The sequence below is a fragment of the Hippoglossus stenolepis genome, chromosome 6 (assembly GCF_022539355.2).
Source record: "Hippoglossus stenolepis isolate QCI-W04-F060 chromosome 6, HSTE1.2, whole genome shotgun sequence".
NCBI lineage: Eukaryota > Metazoa > Chordata > Actinopteri > Pleuronectiformes > Pleuronectidae > Hippoglossus > Hippoglossus stenolepis.
Window position 1 is genome coordinate 9,044,947 of NC_061488.1, and position 22,280 is coordinate 9,067,226.

Here is a 22,280-nt window from a genome sequence, read left to right on the forward strand (position 1 = left end):
ATGATCTACAGTATAACACACTTAATTTCACAGGCTACTGCTTATCAGCGTGCAAACCAGTGTTTCACTGGCAGTAATCCATTATTCATCCCAAGTCAGGGCTCCATTACAAAACAAGGAAAGTATTTCTATAATTCAATTTAGTGCCTTTCTGCAGAGGATTAAAGGCAGCTGATGAAGATGAAAAGGCAAGTTGTCCTCAACAATAAATATGTGGGAACTGCCTAAGACCAGTTAGTACTGTCAAGAGGGCTGTTCCCTCTCTCGCTCTCTCTCTCCCACCTCTCTGCCTCTTTTATCTTTAAATTAGAGGAAACACAACACGTCTTCAATTCTAAAAACATGTTGACAAACATTACAGTGACACATGGAAACTTTTTTTCCTCTGAGATTAAAGAATCACATTACATAACAAAAAAATTATAATTCATGGCTTTGTCAGTGGATATACACTGAATCATGTCAGTTCACAGGTTAATAAGCCTGATTGTATCTTTACTGGCTTTAACTCAGACTCTGAAAACATAGTAAAACTTCAGATAACACTCAATCTAGTAATCTATCTTGAACAGATTCATTTTGAACCCTTGAGAAGCAGTTAAAGACAAAAACACTTGATGAAATAACTTCAAATGGAAAATGTTAGTGAACAGTAGTCATTATTATTTAGAGTCATTAAGTGTACACTGATTGTATGTTAAAGAATGTGACCTTGCCCAATAAAATACTACTGTTTTTATCACCTTGTGCCACATGGTGGAGGCAAAGATCCTAACTGAATCTCCCGCTTAACGCTGTTGACGTTTAATTTTATAGAAGTTACTCTTTACTCGATATGACGCAAGCAGAATTCGTCATCAGCTACAACTTAGTTATACTAATTTATATAGACTGTAATATTTAGCCAGAATACCGGTTCTGATAATATGATTAGTTTGTTGAAAGGATGTTAGTCATCTCTCTCTCTCTCTCTCTCTCTCTCTCTCTCACTTTCTCATCCATTTGCCTGTCATCTGGATACATGATTATACAACTGTGGTATTTCCTGTTGACTAATACTGGAACTATTTAATCATTTGGAATAATAATAGTAGCTCTCACAACAATTTCACAACGCGTTATTCCAAGAATGTTTGGACGTAAGTGGACAGTGGGTAACCACGGTGGCAGGTAACAGGACGTCAGGGTGTGACGGGAGGACCAACACCCTTGAAGAGTTGAGACACATCAGGGAAAGACATCAGGAAGCTCTACACGTCAACAAAGGCGACGCGCCGCAAACAGTAGGCAGCTTCAGCAGGAATGTCTCTGGCACTGATCTTATTGGCATCCAGGCGTAGCACTCTCAGCCTGGAGAAGTTTGCCATGTCGATTGCACTGCAGAAGCTGTGCAGGGAGAACTCTGGAAGACACACAAAGGAGAGAAATATAAACGGGAGGCTACGTGCTGTCTCACAGTGTGTCATTATGTGAGTCACGCCGAGAGGGTTATCAAACCAAGCCAACTTTAACAAAAATGAGCATTGCAGTAAATTCCTCCTGGGAGTTATAAGTATGACTGGGCTAAAAGGCAAGCCGCGACTCTCACACTGCTATATTACAACTTTTCTGGGAGACATGGAGCAACAGATCAATAAAAAAGTATCTTCTTGTACTTTGTTTTATGATCTGCATTATGTATTGTCCCTTTTTTTTACTGTGAACATTTGGTATTTGTGTTTGTATTGTGTATGAGAAGAAAAGTGTGTGTTGGAAACTCTAAAGGGCGACATTTAGAAGATTTATGTTTTCGGAAAATCCTGCTTTCGTTGTCGTCTAATGATTGAATTTTTTCCACTTCACTGAATGTTCAGCCAAGACCCCGGAAGTAATGTGCGGTGTTACATCACCGTCGGGGCGTGGCCGTTGCTGCACCAAATACAACTTTTCAAAAAAAGGAGACGACAGAAAACCCATGACGTTTTAGGAAGTTAAAAAATGATCAGATAGGGTTTGAAGCTGGAGGACATTAATAACGCAGTTAAATTGTGCTGTTGAACCGAGGCAGACCAAAACAATGTGGGTAAACTGTCTGACCGTGTGTTTTTCAGTTCAAAATCAGACGAGCAGCTGGAGTGCATTAAATCAGTGGAGGGTGGGCATGTTGAGTTCACTTATGTTTGACGATCTGTCAGAGAGGCAGAGGAGGAAGCTTCTGCTAAATCAATTACCAACTCTCCCACTATCTACGTTTTGGTGACAGTGGCGGATGTAGGATTTTTCTAAATCAGGGGCCATAAAGGGGCCACAACAGGGGCTGATTATATGCCCAGCATTCATGCATGTTTCCTGATTCAGCAAGGTGCACATTTAAGTTATTCATTGTTTTTTATACTATTTTGTTCATTGTTAAAGCACATTTTGTAACTCAAAAATGTCCAAAATTCCTAACTAATTATTATATTTACTGTTTTGAGTACGTGACTATCGACAGGACATGAGCACTTCAGGGACCAATCAGATTACAGCTTTTCCCAGCCCCTCCTGGCCCCACACCTGGATCCGCCCCTGGTTAATATATGAATCAAAATTTCTCTAACTTTTTGTGTCAACCTGCTGCAATGCATTAAAGCTACAGTACTACACAGTCTAACCCTGGCGCCACAATTAAAAAAATACGAATTTATTTCGATTTTTAAAAATAAGTAAAAACACTACAGTTATCACAGCTAAAAGTGTATTTGTGTAATGTCAAATATGTGAACATACTGTGTGACCGAGATGTGTCCATACCTTTGATTTTATTGGCTTGCAGATAAAGGTTCTCTAGATCCCTGCTGACAACAGGGATCTTCTCCAGTTTATTGAAGGACAGGTCGAGCTCAGTCAGTGTGCTGATGTTGAAGACATTGGATGGAAGTCCTTTATCTGTCAGCTTGTTATGAGCCAACCGGACATACTGCAGTTGGGGATACATGGTCAAGAAGCCTTCGGGCACACTCTCTATGCTGTTAAACTCTAGGTAGAGCTGTTGCAGCCTCTCAGGGAGTTTGTCAGGGATCGTCCTCAGTTTGTTTTTCCTCATGTCCAGCAAAGTCAGAGACTTCAGCCCCTTGAACGCATCTCAAACGTCCTCTATGACATTTGCTTGGAGCTGAAGGGAGGTGAGGTTGGCCATCCCCTCAAACGATTTGGGAAGGATTTTTGAGAACTTGTTATGACCGAGCCGCAGGTCTGTGATGGACTTGGGCAAGTTAGGAGGCACATGGGTGAGCTCATTGTGATCCAGGAGCAACCGGTCCAGGTTCTTGAGCTTGCTGAAGACGTTGTTGCCAATCTTGTCTGAGTTGAGCTGGTTGTTAAACAGCACGACCCAGACCAAGTTGGTAGCGTTGTCAAACACCCCATCCTGGATGCCAGTGATCCGGTTGTGCTGCAGGTAGACATACTTTATGTGTGAGGGTACGTAGGGAACATGCTGTAGGTTACGGTTGTGACAGTACATAGCAGTGAAATAGGTTGAGGGGCAGTCGCACTCCAGGGGGCAGTCCACCTGGCCGGCCTGCCAGCTGGCGTGCCGACGCTGCCCTCGCAGATGGGACAGCCATTGGAACTGGCTGTTATGATGGCACATGCTCAGATCCACGATTCCGATCAGGAGGAGGAGCACCACTCTCTGCATGATCACTAATGGATACCATAGACAAAAATGTTACGTATAGTTAATATGATGTTAAATCTAGGTATTTCCTGATTACCCAATCCCTTAGCTGTAACCACTGATAAATAATTTTGCAACTAACTCTGCAGTACACAAATGAAACAATGAAACACCTCAAAGGTAAAGTCGGCACAGCATACCTACCACGTGGTTGATCAGAGACGATGCTTCCTTCCTTGCTCACGTCGCCTGTGTCCTTCTCAGACTGAGCAGAATACGTCTTTGGTACAGAATAAATATCCCCCTCTCCCCACGGTGGCAGTCCCCGCCACCCTGTCTCATTAGAGCGCATACATTTTTCCCTTGCATGTCGAATATACGCAACAACATATCACCTCCAGCCATGTCAATATCAGTCCCATCTGTGAGCTGGTACAGACATCTGCTTTTTAACAACTTTGGTTTCCCTTCCCTTTGTCATGCCTTATCATTAACACAGCCACTCGGAGTCTGGCCTGCTGTTTATTGTGGTGGTGAGGTGGTTATGGTGCAGGTGGGGGTTATGATATAGAAAATTTAACGAACCAGGCGAGACGTTGTAATTAGCGTTGTGTTGGCACTCGGTTTTAATTGGAAATTTAACGCTTATGTTGCATTATGATTTTGGAAAACAACCAACGGTATCAAGCGCTGTATGTTTCGACATGTAAAAGTATGTCAAACCCTGTTATTTGTTCACAGTCATTCGTCTTACACGTCCCATGTTTTTCTTTGCTCTCTCTGTTCCTGCTCACTCCAGGTACTCACTACTTTCCTCAATTACAGTGTTCAAGCTGTGGAGAAAGTTAACATGTGTTTGTGCTGGCGCCTGCAGACAGAGGAGAGCCATTATCATACTGCGGATTGACTTCAGCATGGGCCTTGACATTTATGACCGCCAGCATAGCAGCAAAATTGTAGTCATTATAATCATTCTTCCCCAGTCGACTCCCCCTCTTTGTGGAGGCACAAGTCGGTGGATAATGCACCTTAATCATAGACACACCAAACATTACATCTCATTTGAGAGGACGAACCTGAGCATGCACTCCTTGGTTCCTTGGTTTATGGCTTGAATTTCTTTTATTCCTCCGCTGCTGGAAACTCCATACTCAGTTGGTGTGCATTAAGAGGGAAGTGGCCCCATCATCACGCAATGCAACTGATACTGACTAATCCAATCCAAAACTCCCCAGACCCTTTCAAACAAGATCCGGGGAAGGAAGTCCACACACGCTATCCATTTTGAAGACTGCACTTTTTGCCAACACACCACTCAATCACAATGAGAAGGCATTTCCTCTCTTAGTAATAAAAATCTTTGATGGGGACAATGTGGGATCAAGGTGATTCCCTCCTGTGGATCTCCATCTCTCATCTGGCTTTTGGATGCAGCATCTGAGATGTGGGTAGAGAAAAATAACAGCAACAGAAAGCATGATGGTTTTTCAATTCCAAATGAGGCAGTTAAAGCTGCTTGGGGCAATTTAGGGTTCAGTATCATGCCCAAGGACAATTTGGCATAGTAACAGGAGGAGCCGGGTTTCAAACCATTGACATTCTGGTTAATGGAAGATCCATTCTTTAACCTGAGCCACAACCACCCAGTTTAAGGAATAAACCCAATAATCCCAATCCTCACATTGCTATTTTATCGATTTATCACATGGCGATCCTGCAACGCAAACTTTCACATTAATATTTACAATCATTTGACTTTTGTCTTTGTGTAAGTTTGCTTCTCACAACTTAAATAATACAATTATAATGTTCTTTCACATAAATCTGAAACAGGACATTCAAAGGGAAGATGACATCTGGTTTACAGATAAATCTTAACATCATTACATTTCTTTCCATGAAGTAATTTTTCACTATTCCGCTTTGCACTACTCTCATGCCTTTTGACTGCAGACTATGTTGTACTATGAACTATGTTTTCAGTACTTCTAATGTTGCGTATATATGTTCTGTCTACCTACAGTATATGTTTGCACTTAGAATCAGAGAGAAACAGCATTTCAATCCCGTCTATGTCCTGTGCATAGCAGAATTGACTATGGAATAAAATTGACTTTGACTTGATAGAGAATCCGATCACAAAGATAAACTTGAATCAAAGAGTCACAATCTATGATGTCAACAGAGAGTCGAAACAGATGGTGACAGGATGTTATTTCTCCTGTGTTAACTTTTCTGCACTGGATCCCTGTAAAATCCAGAGCAGGAATCAAAATCATTCTCATTTATGCAGGATTACGCAAAAGCTGCTGAACAGATTTTCAGAAAACTGGGTGGAAGAATGGGACATGGGCCAAGAAAGACAGAATCCAGCATACGAATGACGAATAGAGGGGATCCAGGATATTTTCCCCTGATTTCCCAATAATGCATGGGTCTTCATGAAAGCATATTCAGCAAACTGATATCTGTGAAATTTGGTGAAGCTTGTTGGAAATTAAGGGGATGGTTGGGCCTTGGAGGAGGTAGACACTCCTCTGATTGACATTCTAATAGGTTTGTTTGTTTGTCAGCAAGGTTATGCAAATAATACAGATTTTCACAAAGTAGAGTGATGCGATGTGTTTTGTTTGTTTTGTTGAGATTTACCTTGTTTTCCCAGGCATTAATTCATGGATCTTGATGGGCACATGTAGGGAACATATATCTGAGTGTGTGCAATTTGTTCTGGCTTGACTGAATTTAACAGGATTGTTGGGCCTGGGCAGCAGTTTGCACTCTACTGTTATTATGAATGTATTTCCCAGTTGTTACATCATCTGTGAGATAAGGCGGGGGTTTATGGTTTGAGTCATGCCAGACTGCCATCCAGAGCACTTTACAGTCGACACTTTCAAAGGAAACACGTGAACAAAGGCCAGGGCTGCTGGACAATGTATAGTTTACAGAGCCTGGAGCAGAATTCAAACCTCTGCTGTGTATGAATGTGACTTCATCCTCAGCACATGTCCCCTTCGATGAACTCTGGAAGCTCTCAGCTCTGACTCTGATGACCGGCCGCCACTCCAGATGCACGGAGCAGAACAGTTGCTCTGGATACACATCACACACGCTTCAGGAGTGGCTGATTAATTCCAGAGGAATGCAGCGGAGTGATACAGTATACTTATTTATTTCTAACTACTGGCTGAAACTGAGACTCAGAGGAGGACGCACAATGTCCTGAGACGAGGAAAGAGGAAACAGCCAATGACAAGCAGATTTTCTAAATTTAAAGATAAGAGACTGACCATCTGTTAACTTTCAGCTCAGCTTGATACGTTCTGAGCTTTTCCGCTGATTTCTTTGTCAGCCTTTGAGAATGTGACAAAATGCAGACGAGCTTAATGCACAGAGGTTTTAATCAGCTGCAGCCCGACTGAAATCCTGTTTACTGCACAATATCATGAAAACCGAGTTTCAAAGGCTTTAAAGAAAATCTTTTTCACATTACGAACATGTACATGGAGTGAGGGGAGCATAAATAATAGAAAGGAATGTTCTGAATGGAGCAGATGCACGATGTCGTCCAACCCCAAAAATCTATATACAGATGGAGAAATCTAGATGTGCCAATATTTTGGCTATCAAATGACTATTTTGGTCATTTTAAAGCAAAATACCAAACATTGAAGTGTCAGACAAAGAAAATAAAAATAATTCTAAACTACTGGATTTGACTTTTCAATCATGTTGAAACTAAAAGTAATAAAAATCACTTAACACGCAACAGTGTGCCCCAGACATGTGTGATCTCTGATATCATTTGGAAAGACACCCAGTGCTGTCAGTGCATGATGTTAATAATCCGGAGAAGACAACATAAAACTTTTACAATGTTCATAGTGTATTTGCCTTTTTATGTCAAAATCCAGCCACATGTAGGAGCGTGCAGACTTAGGCTTAGAAGTTCAGGAAAGTTGTTGACTGGGTGAAAAGACATAAGTGGAAACCATGAGAGCTGGAAGGAAAATTCTCACATCACAATGGAAAAGTTCTTCAAAACTTCCTGTCTCATTTAGCATGAAATCCACTGGACCATCATTTACAAGAGATGACGCCATCCCACACTGCATGTGGCAGCAACATTCAAATCAATGCAGCAGTGTAAGTTTAACCAAGGTTTATGCAATAAATGTACAAAACAAAACAAAAAAGCTGAGCGGCTGTTTTATGCTCATGACATGATCCACTGTTGGAAAATCTGACATGATTGGTTGAGCTCCAAATCCATAAATACAGATTTCTTCTCTTTCAAATCTTTCAAATCTTTCCAGTTAGGAATACTGTTGAAGAACAAGTCGATTGAGTTTATAGTTCAGAGTTCACCATTACAACACACTGTACACATTATGCATTTTATATGAATGTGCACAATTTAAACAAGAAGATCAAATGCACACATGCCAGGAACATTTATATAGGCTACTTACTCTAACCTTCTTGCTTTCATTTAAACCTGCTGCATATTAACCTTGGTGTAAAAAAAAAGGTGTCTGCTTTTACTTAAATGCTGAGAGGTTGACCCTCTAGACACTGTTAAGCAATTTTTGGAAATCAAAACCATGTTCTTGAGGCAGTTTTAAATGCTTGATGTTTGATTAGCGATGGAGGCAGTATTCAGGGCCTGTACTCAAATAAAACTACGATTGTTACACTGTATAAATTCTCCCTGGGGTATCATTAGATCATTGTTATGCATCAATTTAAGACAAATAGAGTTCAAAGTGACATCTTCACTTTCTTTATCTTGATAATAGACTAAAACAAAAAAATTACCAATGACAACTAACATTATTAAAATAATTATAAGGAAAAGCAGCAAAGCCTCATATTTCTTCAAGCTGGAACCATTAAATGTTTGTTTTTTTAGTATGACTGAAATGATGATCAAAGTAGTTTTTATTAGTTTTACATCAATAAAAATAATTAATTGATTAATCACTTCAGTGCAGATTGATTTGTATCCAAGCATCATCTTTTTTATAAGCTCTTCTTGTGATTTGCAAGTAAATGTCTTGAGTTAACTATCAAATAAATGGAGTACAGTAACAAGTACATTATTGCCCAGTGTAGTGTAGTGGAGTATTGTATGAGAACAAGTTCTCAGGTGCAGTTTAACTGGTGGAAATTTGTACTGAAGAACTTGAGTAAATGTTACGGTGGCCCTGAGGTGCAAATCACACCGGCCAACAAAAAACACCACAGCAAGTTAGAAAACACAATGACAAAAAAACAATGACAAATAAGAAAACACGACAAATGAAAAAATTAGGGAAACGCAACAGCAAATCACAACTCGTTTCCTTCCTGTTTAAAAGACGAACAGTGCATTTGTCACGGTGACAATAATCTGTGCGCTTCAGTCGTCCAGCGGAAGGAAAGTTGCGTCTTGCTGCCGCGGTGCAGTTTCACGTCGGACATAAATAGGCGTCGGACCGTCTCCCTCAGCAAGGAGCCGCTGATTAGTAAACAGTCAGAATTAGAAATGTGTCAGTGAGTGTTTCCCGACCAGAGGCGTTGTGTCAGGTCACGTGGATCACAGGTTATCACAGGTTATCAGAGAGGCGGACATGTTTAATTCATGAGAGGATGTTTTCCAAACCGTTCCGAGTCAAATCCAACACCGTCATTAAAGGATCGGACAGGTGACAGAGACTCAGAACTAATACACGTTCACTTCTTACTCTCAACCATTCATTCCCTTGTGTTTCTGTTCGTGGTCGTTTCATTGAAAACTGCCTTAAATCAAAATGCTGCTGACATATAAGAGCTGACGTTTCCAGAGACCTGTTTATGTTAAACCTCATGTTGGTCCCATGTGATTTCAGCTGTGTGTGTTTTGTTGGCTAGTTGTGTTTGACTGTTTGGAATTACCTGTAAATTTCCGCATCTGGACTGAAAGACTTTTGTACATCAACACCACAAAGTCAACATCGGTTAATAGCTTCTCGCAGAATGATCTTCTGAAACACCTACATTTTAATTGCATTTGAAAATCTCCAATTTTCTTTTCTACATTATTGCTGCAGCAAATTCTTGTATTTTATTATTAATAAATCTGTTGAATATATTTACAATTATTTGTCCAAATGCAGCATATTCTCACTTTAAATATGTTTTTTATGACTAAACGAATCACTTTAATATCCTGTAACACAGGGCTGGGCAATAAAACACTATTAATGATTTTCATTAACAGCGTTATAAGTCCAATATATGACGATATAATGCTAATGCATGGTGGGAGCACAGTGAAGAGATAATACTGATCGACCTCATGTTTATATAAAGATTTGTCCTGTGTTCATCAAGACGATTTTAAAATCACAACATTCACCCGGGAGCAAAAACAACAGTCTTTAATCTTAAAAGAAACATTAATGTGACATTTATCATGATAATGATTGATCTCAACTGATTGAACAAAAAATCTTGATGTAATTGACAATTGAGAACCTGGAGCAATTAAATATTTGAGTTGTTCTGCTTGAAAACAAATATTCAAACTATTATTTGATCATTAAAAACATTTCGAATATTTTTTTTGATAAATGAGTTCATTGATTACTTAATCGTTTTTGCTGCAGGATGAATAACAGGTTTTGGCTAAAATATCACTCCGCATTGTTGACTGTAGTTACATGATGGATCTGTCTCAGTGAAGTTGGGCATCTGCTTCACAGACTCTTCAACAGGAGCAGGAGCCATTACTAATGTGACTGAATGAGATTTGTTTTTATTGTCTCTGTCTTTAGGCGGAAGCTGAAAGCCGACATATCTGCATCCTTCCCTTCACTCTCTGCTGAGGAGCTGTCAGAGCTGGTCCCCAACAAAGAGGAATTAAATGTAGTGAAAGTTTATGCACATAAAGGAGACGCTGTGACACTTTATGTCCTTCACAAAAATCCACTGTTCTTCGAAGTGGAGAAACGACTTTATCCTACAGGTGCCAAAGCTATTAAGTTACACTGGCATGACTGAGCTACTACAAAGTGACTTACATTGATAATCATATTGTAACTGTTATATTTTTCAGTGTATGTTCTCTGGCGCTACCCTGCTTTCCTGCCAACGTTCAAGACATGGTCTCCTGTACTTCAGAAGTTGATTGGAGGGGCAGGTATGCTTCTTTTTCTGAGATCAAGAGCTGAACATATGTTTGATGCTGCACAGTTTGATTGACTTTAAGTAACAAATACTGTGTTTCCCCAAAGATCTCATGCTGCCAGGCGTAGTGGTGCCTTCAAGTGGACTCCCACATGTCAAACGGGGCGACTGCTGTGCTGTCGCATCAGTGAACAATATGTAAGTTATAGTAAAAGATTCGTAAACACTTGTGCCTCAAAGAAGTTAAGTATGACACTGTTCTCCTGGTTGATTGTAGAGCACCTGTTGCAGTCGGCACAGCTGCATTGTCCAGTGCAGATATGTACAGCTCGGGTATGAAGGGAAGAGGAGTGTGTGTTATTCACACTTACATGGATAATCTCTGGTGAGTAGCTTCTATCTGCCAAACTGAAAGTTTCCAGAAACGTTTGACATTTTGGGAAATATTCTTATTTAATTGAATTTAATTTATTAAGTTTTCCTGTGAGATATGGCTCCAAACATCATGTAGATTTCTTTCATATCATTGGTCTTTGGTTTGTATTTTCAAAACATTTGTGGTCCTAAAGAAAATTAGGGTGTGAGGCATCTTTCTTTAATATGCACCCCTCATTTTGTAACTGATTTGTTTATGTGACTACATCCATGACAGTGTGTGAGCTGCTAGAAGAAATATCAGAAGACGATGATATCTTGGCCAGATGTATTTATTGATGCTACTCTACTGAGGAGAAGAGATTAGCAATAGTAGCAGGAAGGAATCCTTCCTGGTGCATTTAACCCAAATCACTGTCATACCTTATACATGTCAAAATTAAAGCTGCACGGACGTGGTGCATTCACACATGCACCGCGTCCGTGCATGTGTGAAGATTCTGTTAGGCCTTTAATCCTCAACACAAACTCAGGTTTTCCCTAACTCTTGTTGTAGATCCCATGTACCTCTGTCCCACTAAGAGAGACCATGAGATACAGAGACACAGGATGTTTGTTATGGTCGTCTTTCTTATCAGTATCTTCACAGCTGTCCCAGACAGAGACAGTGAACTGTCTGTTTGTAGTGAAGGACCTGTGTGACCTGTGGACAGACATTCCCTGAATAACTGAATACAGTCGAAACTAAATCGGCACTCAGTGGAGCCATATCACCACCAACGGTCAAAAGTCCCTTTTGAAAGATTTTCTTTCATCAAGCTCCATGAATTATTCCCTGGGAAAACTGTGAAATTGTAAAAGAAAATCCTGGATCTCACCCCTTTGTCTGGATCTGCGCCAAAATAAATGAGATAAAATATTCAAAAATCCCTCCAGGGAGGTAAAATTCCTTCACAGATTATATCCCCCAACAGTATCGCATCACTCATAAGCATTTTTCCCAGAAAGTTGGAATATTGCTTTTATATTAATACCAAAATAGTTTGACATCAATATTGAGAATTAGTTTTCATTATGTTCAGTCTTTCTCTAAATTGATACGATCGTAAATGTAAAAGACAAAATCATGATCACATTTCCAGGATTGATTGTGCAGACCTACATTGGAGTAAACTTTGCACATGATGTCTGTTGAAATCCTTTTCTAGGGCTTCTGGAGACAAGTCAGGTCCACCTTCTTTACCGGATACAGAGAGCAAAGGGCAAGGGCAGAACGGAGAAGAATGTACGTCTGAGGACGAAGAGGAGGAGGAGGGTGAGAAATGTGTGGAGGAGGAAGAGAATCCTGGCGAATCAGTCACAGATCAAATCTGCTCTGGTACCGAGGAGCTGAACCTGGCTGAGCAGGAGGAAGAGAAGGGTGAAAAGGGTAATGAGGAAGAGGAGGAGAATGACGATGACCAGAGAACGCCACAAGGTAAAAGATTCAGCCACATCTCCCATCACATTAATTATCATGCCATTTAAAAGTGTTTCACGGTGTGGTTTTTGGTTTCTAAGCACTTGACACAACATCTAAAGTCCCGTTATCCCAGATTCAAATCAAAGTTTCACACATTCACCACTAGGTGGTTGTTGGCCGGCTTGAGGGCTCCAAATGTGACCATATGGTTTTGTTTTGTTGATTCAACTGGAGAATAGGATTTTCTGGTGTGGAAAAATTGGATCTTGTTGATAGAGAAGAAGGATTTGACCCAGATCATACACTGATTTCACAGAGATAATGGACGCCCTGCTGGTGCAGTGTTTTCTGCACGCTCTGAAGAGCAAGGTGAAGAAGTCAGACCTCCCTTTGCTGACCAGTTCATTTCTCCGCAACCACATGTTCGCCTGCTGGTAAAGTACAGACAGGCCATGGGCTTGAAAGTGCCACTGTGCACCCCCCCCCCCCACCCCCACACCCCACACACACCTCCCAACAAACCTGTTGATTTAAAGGCTCTGGATATGCAGAATATCAACACTGAATAAATCGTATGTATATATCGAGTATATCGAGTGTGTGCTCTTTAAGATGGTGCTAAAGCAAGTATAATAATCGTTTAAATAAAGGCTTCTATTAACTTTTATATCCTGACCCTTAAAACAACAACATCATATAATGTTTGGCTTTTCTATTTGAAATTTGAAATTAGAGGTATTTAAATTATACTGAGAAACACCATGAGCCATCCCAAAATGTCCAGTGTTAACATTCAGATTCAGATTCAGCACATCCAGACCCCTTTAAACAGCACAATGTTGTTGACAGAGGGGAAACATGGTAGCCCAATCTAGCCAATGTTATGTTATCTAAAGAATGGCATATTATCATCAATAACAAGTGTTAAGGAGGAATCAAATGTTGTACTAAAATATCTTGTATTTTTTCAGCCCAAAAGGAAAACCACTTGATATCAAGAAATCCAGCTATAAAAAGGTATATTCAGATGTCTAGAATGTGACATTTATATATATATAGAGATTAATTTATCCCTTCTTCAGAAAGCATATTTTCATTGTTTCTTCCCACAGTTGTCCAAGTTTCTTCAGGCCATGCAGCAGCAGCACAAACTTGTGCGAGTGAAAGAACTGACTAAGGGCGTGGAGAGCATTGTGGAGGTGGACTGGAAAAATCCAGAGTGAGTCGAGTCTTGCCTCAGCTTTGACATTTTTGGTTCAGATTCAAACTCACCACCTCTCACATTCAGATTGAGCAGGCCTGTGCTTTGCCTCTTGTGTTAGGCTGCGTTTCTTCAGGGTCCCCGTGGAGACAGATGATGGTGAAGCGGCTCCAGCGCAGCATGAAGTGGAAGGAGAAACTCCGTACCATCCTCCTGAGATTACAATCCTGTACTCTGTGTCTGCTCGGCTGGAGCCTCTCTTTCTGGATGTAAACAAGAGGTGTGTGTCTGTCTGTGCGGGTGTGAAAGGGATATAGCAGTGTCAAGTTTTATTGCACAAGACACTGAATTCTAAAAGCTCGAGGAGGCTGTAGCTGACCTCGACCTCTGACCTTCCTGTGAGGAGGTTAAGACAAATCCACATGACACAAGACACAGTTATTCATCCTAAAGTTTGTCCAAAATCTGGTCTTTGTTCACACATATATATCCATATATATTAGTCATTTAATATGGAGCTCCACCATGGAGTCTGTGTTTTGACTTCATCCCTCTGCCAGTCAGTGTTTGTTTATATGTCTGCCTGTCAGCAGGATTACGCAAAAACTACAACACCGATTTCCATGACATTTTATGGAGGGGTGGGGCATGACCTAAGGAGGAACCCATCAAATTTTGGAATGGATCTGGATAAATGGGCGGATCCACGATCTTTTATTTTTTTCACTTTTTCTTAACATGGTGAGAAAGGGCGTTAGCCTTGGCGGAGGTTTGCACGCTCAGAGCTCCCTTCAAGTCATTTTACAGCACTACTGACAGCTGTAGTGTCATGAGACTACATTTTTCATATATGGAGCGACGCCTGCGAGCTCGTTCAGGCAGCCAACTCGAGCTGCGCTGCTCCAATCATGTGACGTACATCATGTGGCATACCTCACTCTCCACAATCGTCTATAATAAACACCCATCTTATTAGGTCGTCTATTTAAGCAGAGGACATTTCCTCTGCTGCGTCAAGCTAATACAACACAAACCTAAAAGCTCATCCCAACTAATCATAACCAACCTGTTTACCGAGCTGGTAACATATATTTTGAGCCAAATGTTCAATATTTATTCAAGAGCAATTTTTGTTAACAGAGCCAGAGAGTCCATTTTAATTTATTGTGTTGGTTGTGTGTGTTTAATTATGTTTTATTTATCTATTTTAATATTTTTTATTCTAATTCAAAAGTCAAACTGAATATTCTTGAGAATTTCATTGAAAGTTCATTGCTCTTTGAAAGGGTGTACTTCCATGATTATGCTGTAATATCATATCAGTGGTATAGAATGGTCTCATATTAAGGACACTAATATTATTTATCGCATTAATTTCTGGGACAATATGTCATTCAACAAAAAATGTGTTATTGTAACAGGCCTACCTTAGTATTTTTAATAATGCACCAAGTTTGAGGTTTCCTAGCACAGTTTTCAACTTTATTTTTCTGAGAACTTATTTCATATACAAGCAAAATTGGTATTGTTCAAAAAAATATCATTAACTGAATCGATGTGTATGTAACAAAATCTTATAAAGCCTTTTTTATGCTTCATGGTTGATGGAATGTAAATGTTGAACATCACGTTGAATTGGCCGGTAGACCTAAACACACTGTGTCTGCAAGACAGCCCAAACAAATCAGAACTCGATTTGCAAGACGAGTTGATAAAAATTCCAAAGCCAAGAATAGAAAGTCTCTAAACTGGCAACAGATTGGTTGCAATCTGTGATATCCACTAATGGGCATTAAGGTTTCTAAGTCTTAGTACCTAAACCTAACTAAATATGACTGCGCAGTTAATTTGCTGCTTATTCTATTAGTTCCTTTTTACTCAGTAATATGTGCAGAAACATGATGTATGTGCACAGTTTGTTTGCAAGTTCATCTGTTGAGGGCAGAACATTTCTTTACTTTAAATGTGAATTTATGCTCTGTATATGAACATGATGTTCCAAATCACAATTAGTTTGGAGCCAGTCGTGGTCCAATATGAACATCACGGTTGTTTAATTTGAATATATCTTAAAACATATCTAAAGAAAGATCTTTAAATTACTTTTTAACTTTTTTAATCTTGTGTGTTTTTCCATGGTGACAGCCAGTGGCCCCAGGTATTACGTTTTTGAGGTTATTCTTCTTCCAATTTGCTTTCAACTTTCATTTTGACTCAAGAAAGACCTCATTAGAAAAAGTCAAAGCTCACTATAACCTAACGATACAGATGTTTGGTCTTGTGAAGTTAACGTCTTGAAACACATCACGAACACCGTGACAATATATGAATAGAGATGAACCTTTTTCGATTTTGGTGGTTGAAGATCGAAGGTCAAGGTCACAGTGAGCTCGGAAAACCCTTTTTACCTCATTAACATGTTTTCACCCCAACACAAAAACCTTTCAAACTTTGCACAAATGTTGACTTAGACTCATGGATTAGATTTGGGGGGTCAGAAGTCAAGGTCCTGGTGGCCTCCTTAAACATGTTTTGGGTTTTTGAACATAATATCCTAAGTGTGCCTGAAGAGGATTTCTTCAAATTTTGACCAGTTGTCATTTGGACTCAAAGATGAACTGATCAGATGTCAGTCAAAGCTCAAAGGACCTCATGTAACAAAATATATGTTGAGTGAAACTGGGCACTGATAAATATCAACTATCATACCCAATTATGCCTTTACTTTTGAGTTGGTGTTGAATTCAGTTGCTTTACAAAAATATAAAAAAATCTTGAGCTGAAAATATCTTCATAGATTTCTCATATTTATTCTTTGTACCCATTCCCAATAGGAAAGGAACAATCCTGCAGCCGGCTGAAGTGAGAGAGTTTATCACAGAGTACGTGAAGAAGAATGAACTGGTGGATGAAATCAATCAAAAGTGAGTAGATTCTTGTGTCTGAAAACAACAGTATGACAGTTTGGTAGAGCTCATGCTTTAGTTGTATCTCTTATTTGCCCATGAGGGTGTTTTAACAATGATTTAATGGTTTGCCATCTCGTAATCAAACTCTTTGTGTCTATCAGCTGACAGACTCCATTTTCAGCGTAATCGAACAACGCTCTAAATATAACCACCCTGACAGTTTTTCCATGACTGGATGCAGTGGTGAAAGGGCAGGGCTGACCCTGGGCCATGTGATGATGTTATAACTGGCTAAAATGCTTACATGTGACTCTGAGATGGGGCAGACAACAAGTTTTTCTTAAATAATGTAGACAACCGTGGAAAAAACTGAATAAAGGCACCCAGTCTCCAGACGAAACTATAGGAATTTATAACTCGACTGTGCAGGACCAATGCATATCAGCTATAGGTCTTCATCAGGATCACATGAATATATATAAACACTGATTGTGTTTGTCAGACTGCAATGAAGCCACAGAGCTGATAAGATACAATTAAATCTAAAGTCACTCATTATCTAACTGTTGAGGAATTTTTGACCATCCTCACACATAACTGTATATGCCACTAGATATTATCTCTCCAAGTAATGCCCAAGGTCAGGTTATGGATAAAGGGCCAACCAACAGTACATTGTAGTGTCTACGTTTAGGGGCTTTCATATCTAATTCAGATCCCCCAGACAGAGAGGCACCAACTCTAACTCTTATACGTATTTCACCAGTGGCAAGACTTAAGGACACGATGTGATTTAGTTACGCATACTTTAGGCTTAACTATCCAATAGAATGCCAACACCTACATGTGACATAGAGAGTGACGGCAATCCTAGCAATTCATGGAAGTGCTGTTGGAATGGGTGAAGTAGAGGGAGATATACTTGGATGCTGTGGGAGACATCTTCAGACTCGGGGGTGACAATTGCTCGTGTTACTCTGTTGGACGTTTGTATATTGTTGCACCTTCTGGTCTCCTTGACGCATCAAGTCTAAATTAAATTCTTCTGCATAAGACATCAGCTCCTGTCTGAGTTCTCCTTTCACCAGCTCCCAGAAAACTTCCATAACTTCCAAAACTTCTACCCACCTCTATGCCGATGGAGGGGTGGGTGAAGCCCCAACATTCAAATTCGACTCACAATTACATCATTTACACCATGTTTTTAGCCTTAATGTCCGCTGTTCTCTTCCTCCTAGTTACTGCTGCATTAAGATTAAGAAGATTAAGAAGTTATTGGGTGAACTATCCCTTTAAGGCATCTTTTGTCCTATTTTACTATTGTACAAATTCAGGAAAGAGCTCCAGTCGGATGAGCCTGAGCCGTGCAGCGCTTCCTTCCTACTCTTAATCTCATGTGTCCTTTTTAGATGATAAAAGTCTATGCATCATCTAATGTGAAACGATTTGATGATAAATGGTGGGGGAAATTAAATAACAAATGTCATGGACCTGGCAAAGCTTAACAGGGCAGCATGTTTCCTTTTGAGTGCCATCCATCAACTGTATGCTGTGTTTTGTGTGTTTTTTGTTTTGTTTTTTCAGAACAAATAGCTTCAATCCTCTTCTCCCCTCTTACAGTTACGTGACCATAAACCCGACTCTGTGTGACTGCCTGCTGGAGAAATCCGAGTACCATGAGGTAGAGTCTCTCAAGTGGGATGACCTTTTTAGCAGGTTAATACTTATTTTATTTCTTATATGATTTTTCAATAGACCATGTATGATGCAATATTTTTTTTGCCAATACCATCATCCATTATACCAACTTGAGTCTGCATGCTAATAAACGTTGAAGGGGGGCAGGTGGAGGCAGTCAGTAACATCACTGTGAGATAAGCATGAGGTAAAACAATCTCCTTAAGGCCACCTTTACTCCAGGTCTGCAGCTGCACTGGAGGAGCTGCAGATTCTGAAGCACCCCATCTGTATAAGTGAAAACACATTATGGGCCATGAACATACATGGAGACATGAGACCTGAGATTTGCTCGGCCAGCACAGATTGTTTGTAACAAAGACAAGAGAGCAAAGTGAGGAAAGCCTCATATTTAGATTATGTGATCTAGTTAAGCTGTTTTCATGGAAGTCCTAGTTACTCCAATGCTCAGTAATCATCTCCTTTAAACAGTTGCAGTGCAAACCATATCGCCTCACACTTTCTGAATGTGGATGAAAGAAATATGAAATTCAGCTTACATTTAAATGAGTTTTTCACAAACTTTCCTGAAATTTTGGGGTTCAGATATTAGTTTTCTTGGGTACCTGACAACCACCTCACTCAGGCAAAGGCAGTGTGCATATATGGAGTTTGAAACTATAGCCTAAGTCGTTGGCTATTGTTTTATAGTGTAACCGGGACCATACTTGCTAGCAAACTTAACTTCACTAATATTTGTTGTCTAGTCGTCATGATGAAACTGCTTTTAGAGTTCGGGTCGCAGAACATCTAAGGTTTTCATTTCTGTGCCCATGTTATCAGGTTAGAGCTCCTACACAGACTTGTGTCAGTGAGACATTAAACACGCTTCGTCCCAATTTTTGGCATCTCGCCTGATTTTCACAAGTGACTCACACGACCACAGCAATGGAAAAGATCTGTTCATTGTCATATTGACAGCAACATTACGTAAAACTGACCCCGTCCCCCCCGTTCAAACGACAGTAAACCAAAATCTTGCGGTTGCTTTCTGGTTAGTATTTGGATGACTGGTTTTAATAATGGCCATTATCAAAGGCAATCTCAATATGAAAAAACAGGGCCTGCAGTGTGGACCCTGCCCCATTTGGTGCTGATTAAAAAATCAAATCTCATTTTCACAGGACGATGGGAAGAATGCAGGAGTGCTATGAAGTTGTGTTTCCTGGACAAAGGGCCATTGTAAAGAAGGGCCACATTGAGCCCATAGACATCTCCGTGGCATCTCGAGGCTCCAATAAGAAGGTGACAATTTGAGATATTTATTTAACATTCATTTATTTTTCGTCATTTTCTATTTGATAGTTTACACTACACTGCCATGCTAACTGTAGTATTCTAACATTCTCATAGTGACCATATTGCCGTGCTGATGTTTAGGCTGCTGGGAATGTCAGTTGACCTGATGATGACGTCAGATGAAAAGTTAAGGGATTCCCAAAGTTATTACAATTGATCATTTAGGGGACATGAATGTCTGTCCATTGGATTGTTGCAGAGATATTTCAGGTCAACCTTCAAAAGTCAGGGGGTCACCAAAATCATTAGGGTTCAACCTCTGGGGACAATGAACGTCTGTTAGAGATTTCTAGTCAATCCATCCAATAGTTGTTGAGTAAAATCTGTTATGTGTGACAGACTGACATTGTCATGCCTACAGAAATCTGAAATACTGTTTATCATCATTTCTGCACTGCAGCTTCTTGTTGCTTATTGACTGACTCACTGAGAATTAAAAACCTTTCCCCCAATTTAAAACCTTTTATTAAATCCATTCGACATTTACCTTGAAGACTTTAGCTTGACAGCTGAGTGGCACCACTTTGCCACCAGCCACAGCAGAATACCTGACAGCATAGAACTGTTTCCACATACTTACTGAGGACGTAGTTGTGGATGATCAACTGAAATCCACACATCTCAATGCAAAAAAAGTCAGTGACACCCGTTGTCACCATGTTTCCAAAAACTCCTTGGAATCTTGAGACGCCACTTCTACAGCTCAGATATTAAACTCATAATATAGCAAAGCGTCAAACTTGACCAGTGAACTTGCTTAGTCCTTTATTTTATGAATGGAAACGCTTGATGATAATGTAATCTCGGAGATGGGATAACGCACAGTAAATGGTAAAGAACATGATGTCTACAAAAAGGTTTGACATTTCGAATAAAATGCCGCCAAGAGAAAAAGTAAGCGTGTTTATTTCCGGAAGAGAAGCCCTTACAAAAGCACTTGTAAGGGAACAGAACCCAAGAGACATCTTAACACTGCATCACTAAATTGAGGCAATGCAAGATTTTGATTAACGTTACTTTACTTTAAAGCCAACTTGTAAAGGCAGTGGTGTAACTTTATCTATTAGCGTCCCACAACAGTGGAACAGTTGCTCAGGCAGCTACATTGGCAATTGTTTATTTGTTTTCTTGTTTCCAGCTCTAATTGTCAAAATCAGTTGGATAAAACCTTAAGAGCAGTTTGCTGAACTCTGAAAAAAGTGCTCATACATAGACTTGAAGGGTTTGTTTTCAGTCTTTGTCCAGAGATTTTGTCGTCTAAAAATAAGCTATGAATGAAAAGGATGGGATTGAATTTGCCGGAAACTAACAGCAACAACTATTTACAAGAATAGGAGTTTCTTGGAAGTCCAACCTAATCCAGTGAAAAACAAGCAATTGCTGAAGCTTAGAGAACACACAGAGAATCACAAAGATGATCACATTTAGCTCTGAGGGGCGAAAAACTCAGATTTGGCAAGGTCTCACTAATTTAACTAATTTGGAAACTCCACATCATGACGTAGGAGGTTCTAGGTATGTTGGGGTAAAATGACTATGACAAGCTGATTGGTCAGTTCTCTGTGGCTTATTTGTTGTTCTAGCTGTAATTGTTCTCACATGCCATCTCTAGGTGACTCTAATAAAGAACCTGGAAGTGTACCAGTTGGATCCTGCAGCTGTGGCCACCGCTTTGCAGCGCAGAGTCCAGGCCAGCTCCGTCTTACAGCCCATTCCCGGGGCCAAAGATAAAGTCCTCGTCCAGATCCAAGGCAACCAGATTCACAAAGTTGGCAGTTTGCTCTTAGGTTTGAAACTTAATTATACTTAATTATCTTAAACACTTGATTGTTTTTGTTTTAATTGCTTCAGTTTGTCTAATCTAATATTCCAATTCCAGATCACTATCAAATTCCTCGCAAGTTCATCCAAGGACTAGACAAAGCTGTGAAAGGTGGCAAGAAGAAGTAACATCTCCACTGTCTTTAAAGCTGTTTGTATGTAACCACAACAACACCAAACTGCTGCTGTCACTCATGTAATAAATTACCTGTCGCCTTCTTGAGGTTGGTAAATGAAGTTGTTACTGTTTCATAGTTATTAATTTGGCTCCCAGAGGATTTCAGAGTAAAGTGACAGTTTAACTAAACCAGATCAATACTGTGTCCCGGTAAGAAGGTACATCTCTGATGGTGAGAGAGAACATGAGGAGAAAACACTCTGTTATCTGTTAAACTATCAAACACTGATATCATAGATATTATTAGATAATATCATTTATTAATCCCAAAGTGAATCCAGTTCTTCTCAGTACAGACAGTACAAACCACTGTAAACTACACTGAAGTAATAACAACTAAACTAATTAAAGGCAAAAATAACAACTAATACGAGTCAGATGAGACTAAAATAAGTAATGATGACCAATAACAAGCAATGGCCAATGAGATAACAACAAGTGGATCATTGGAAAAGACGAACCAATCATAAGCAGAGGAGTGATGAAAAACAAACCACCATAATTTAATA

The 22,280-nt window shown here is 39.9% G+C and overlaps 2 protein-coding genes across 2 annotated transcripts; one reads left to right on the forward strand and one right to left on the reverse strand.

The window, feature by feature from the left end:
• Positions 1-1,250: 1,250 nt before the first annotated feature.
• Positions 1,251-3,661, reverse strand: LOC118111311 (fibromodulin). Its single transcript, XM_035159764.2, is given in 2 exon segments — positions 1,251-1,402; positions 2,773-3,661. Coding segments are annotated over 2 exon segments (1,041 nt in total).
• A 5,422-nt stretch (positions 3,662-9,083) lies between these two features.
• Positions 9,084-21,830, forward strand: eif2d (eukaryotic translation initiation factor 2D). The gene is made up of 15 exons (XM_035159904.1): positions 9,084-9,327; positions 10,438-10,628; positions 10,719-10,802; positions 10,897-10,987; positions 11,067-11,174; positions 12,373-12,641; positions 12,943-13,060; positions 13,598-13,643; positions 13,739-13,845; positions 13,949-14,107; positions 16,662-16,751; positions 18,357-18,452; positions 19,598-19,718; positions 21,385-21,559; positions 21,652-21,830. The coding sequence occupies exons 1-15, from the start codon at positions 9,272-9,274 to the stop codon at positions 21,720-21,722; spliced, it is 1,782 nt and encodes a 593-aa protein (XP_035015795.1). The 5' UTR covers positions 9,084-9,271; the 3' UTR covers positions 21,723-21,830.
• The last annotated feature ends 450 nt before the right edge of the window (positions 21,831-22,280 follow it).

Excerpts from the sequence above, each read along its gene's own strand:
- eif2d (XM_035159904.1), top strand. The coding sequence starts at position 9,272 with ATGTTTTCCAAACCGTTCCGAGTCAAATCCAACACCGTCATTAAAGGA. Across the intron at positions 10,988-11,066 it reads GTCGCATCAGTGAACAATAT|AGCACCTGTTGCAGTCGGCA; the intron begins GTAAGTTATAGT and ends GGTTGATTGTAG. Across the intron at positions 13,846-13,948 it reads GTGGACTGGAAAAATCCAGA|GCTGCGTTTCTTCAGGGTCC; the intron begins GTGAGTCGAGTC and ends CTCTTGTGTTAG.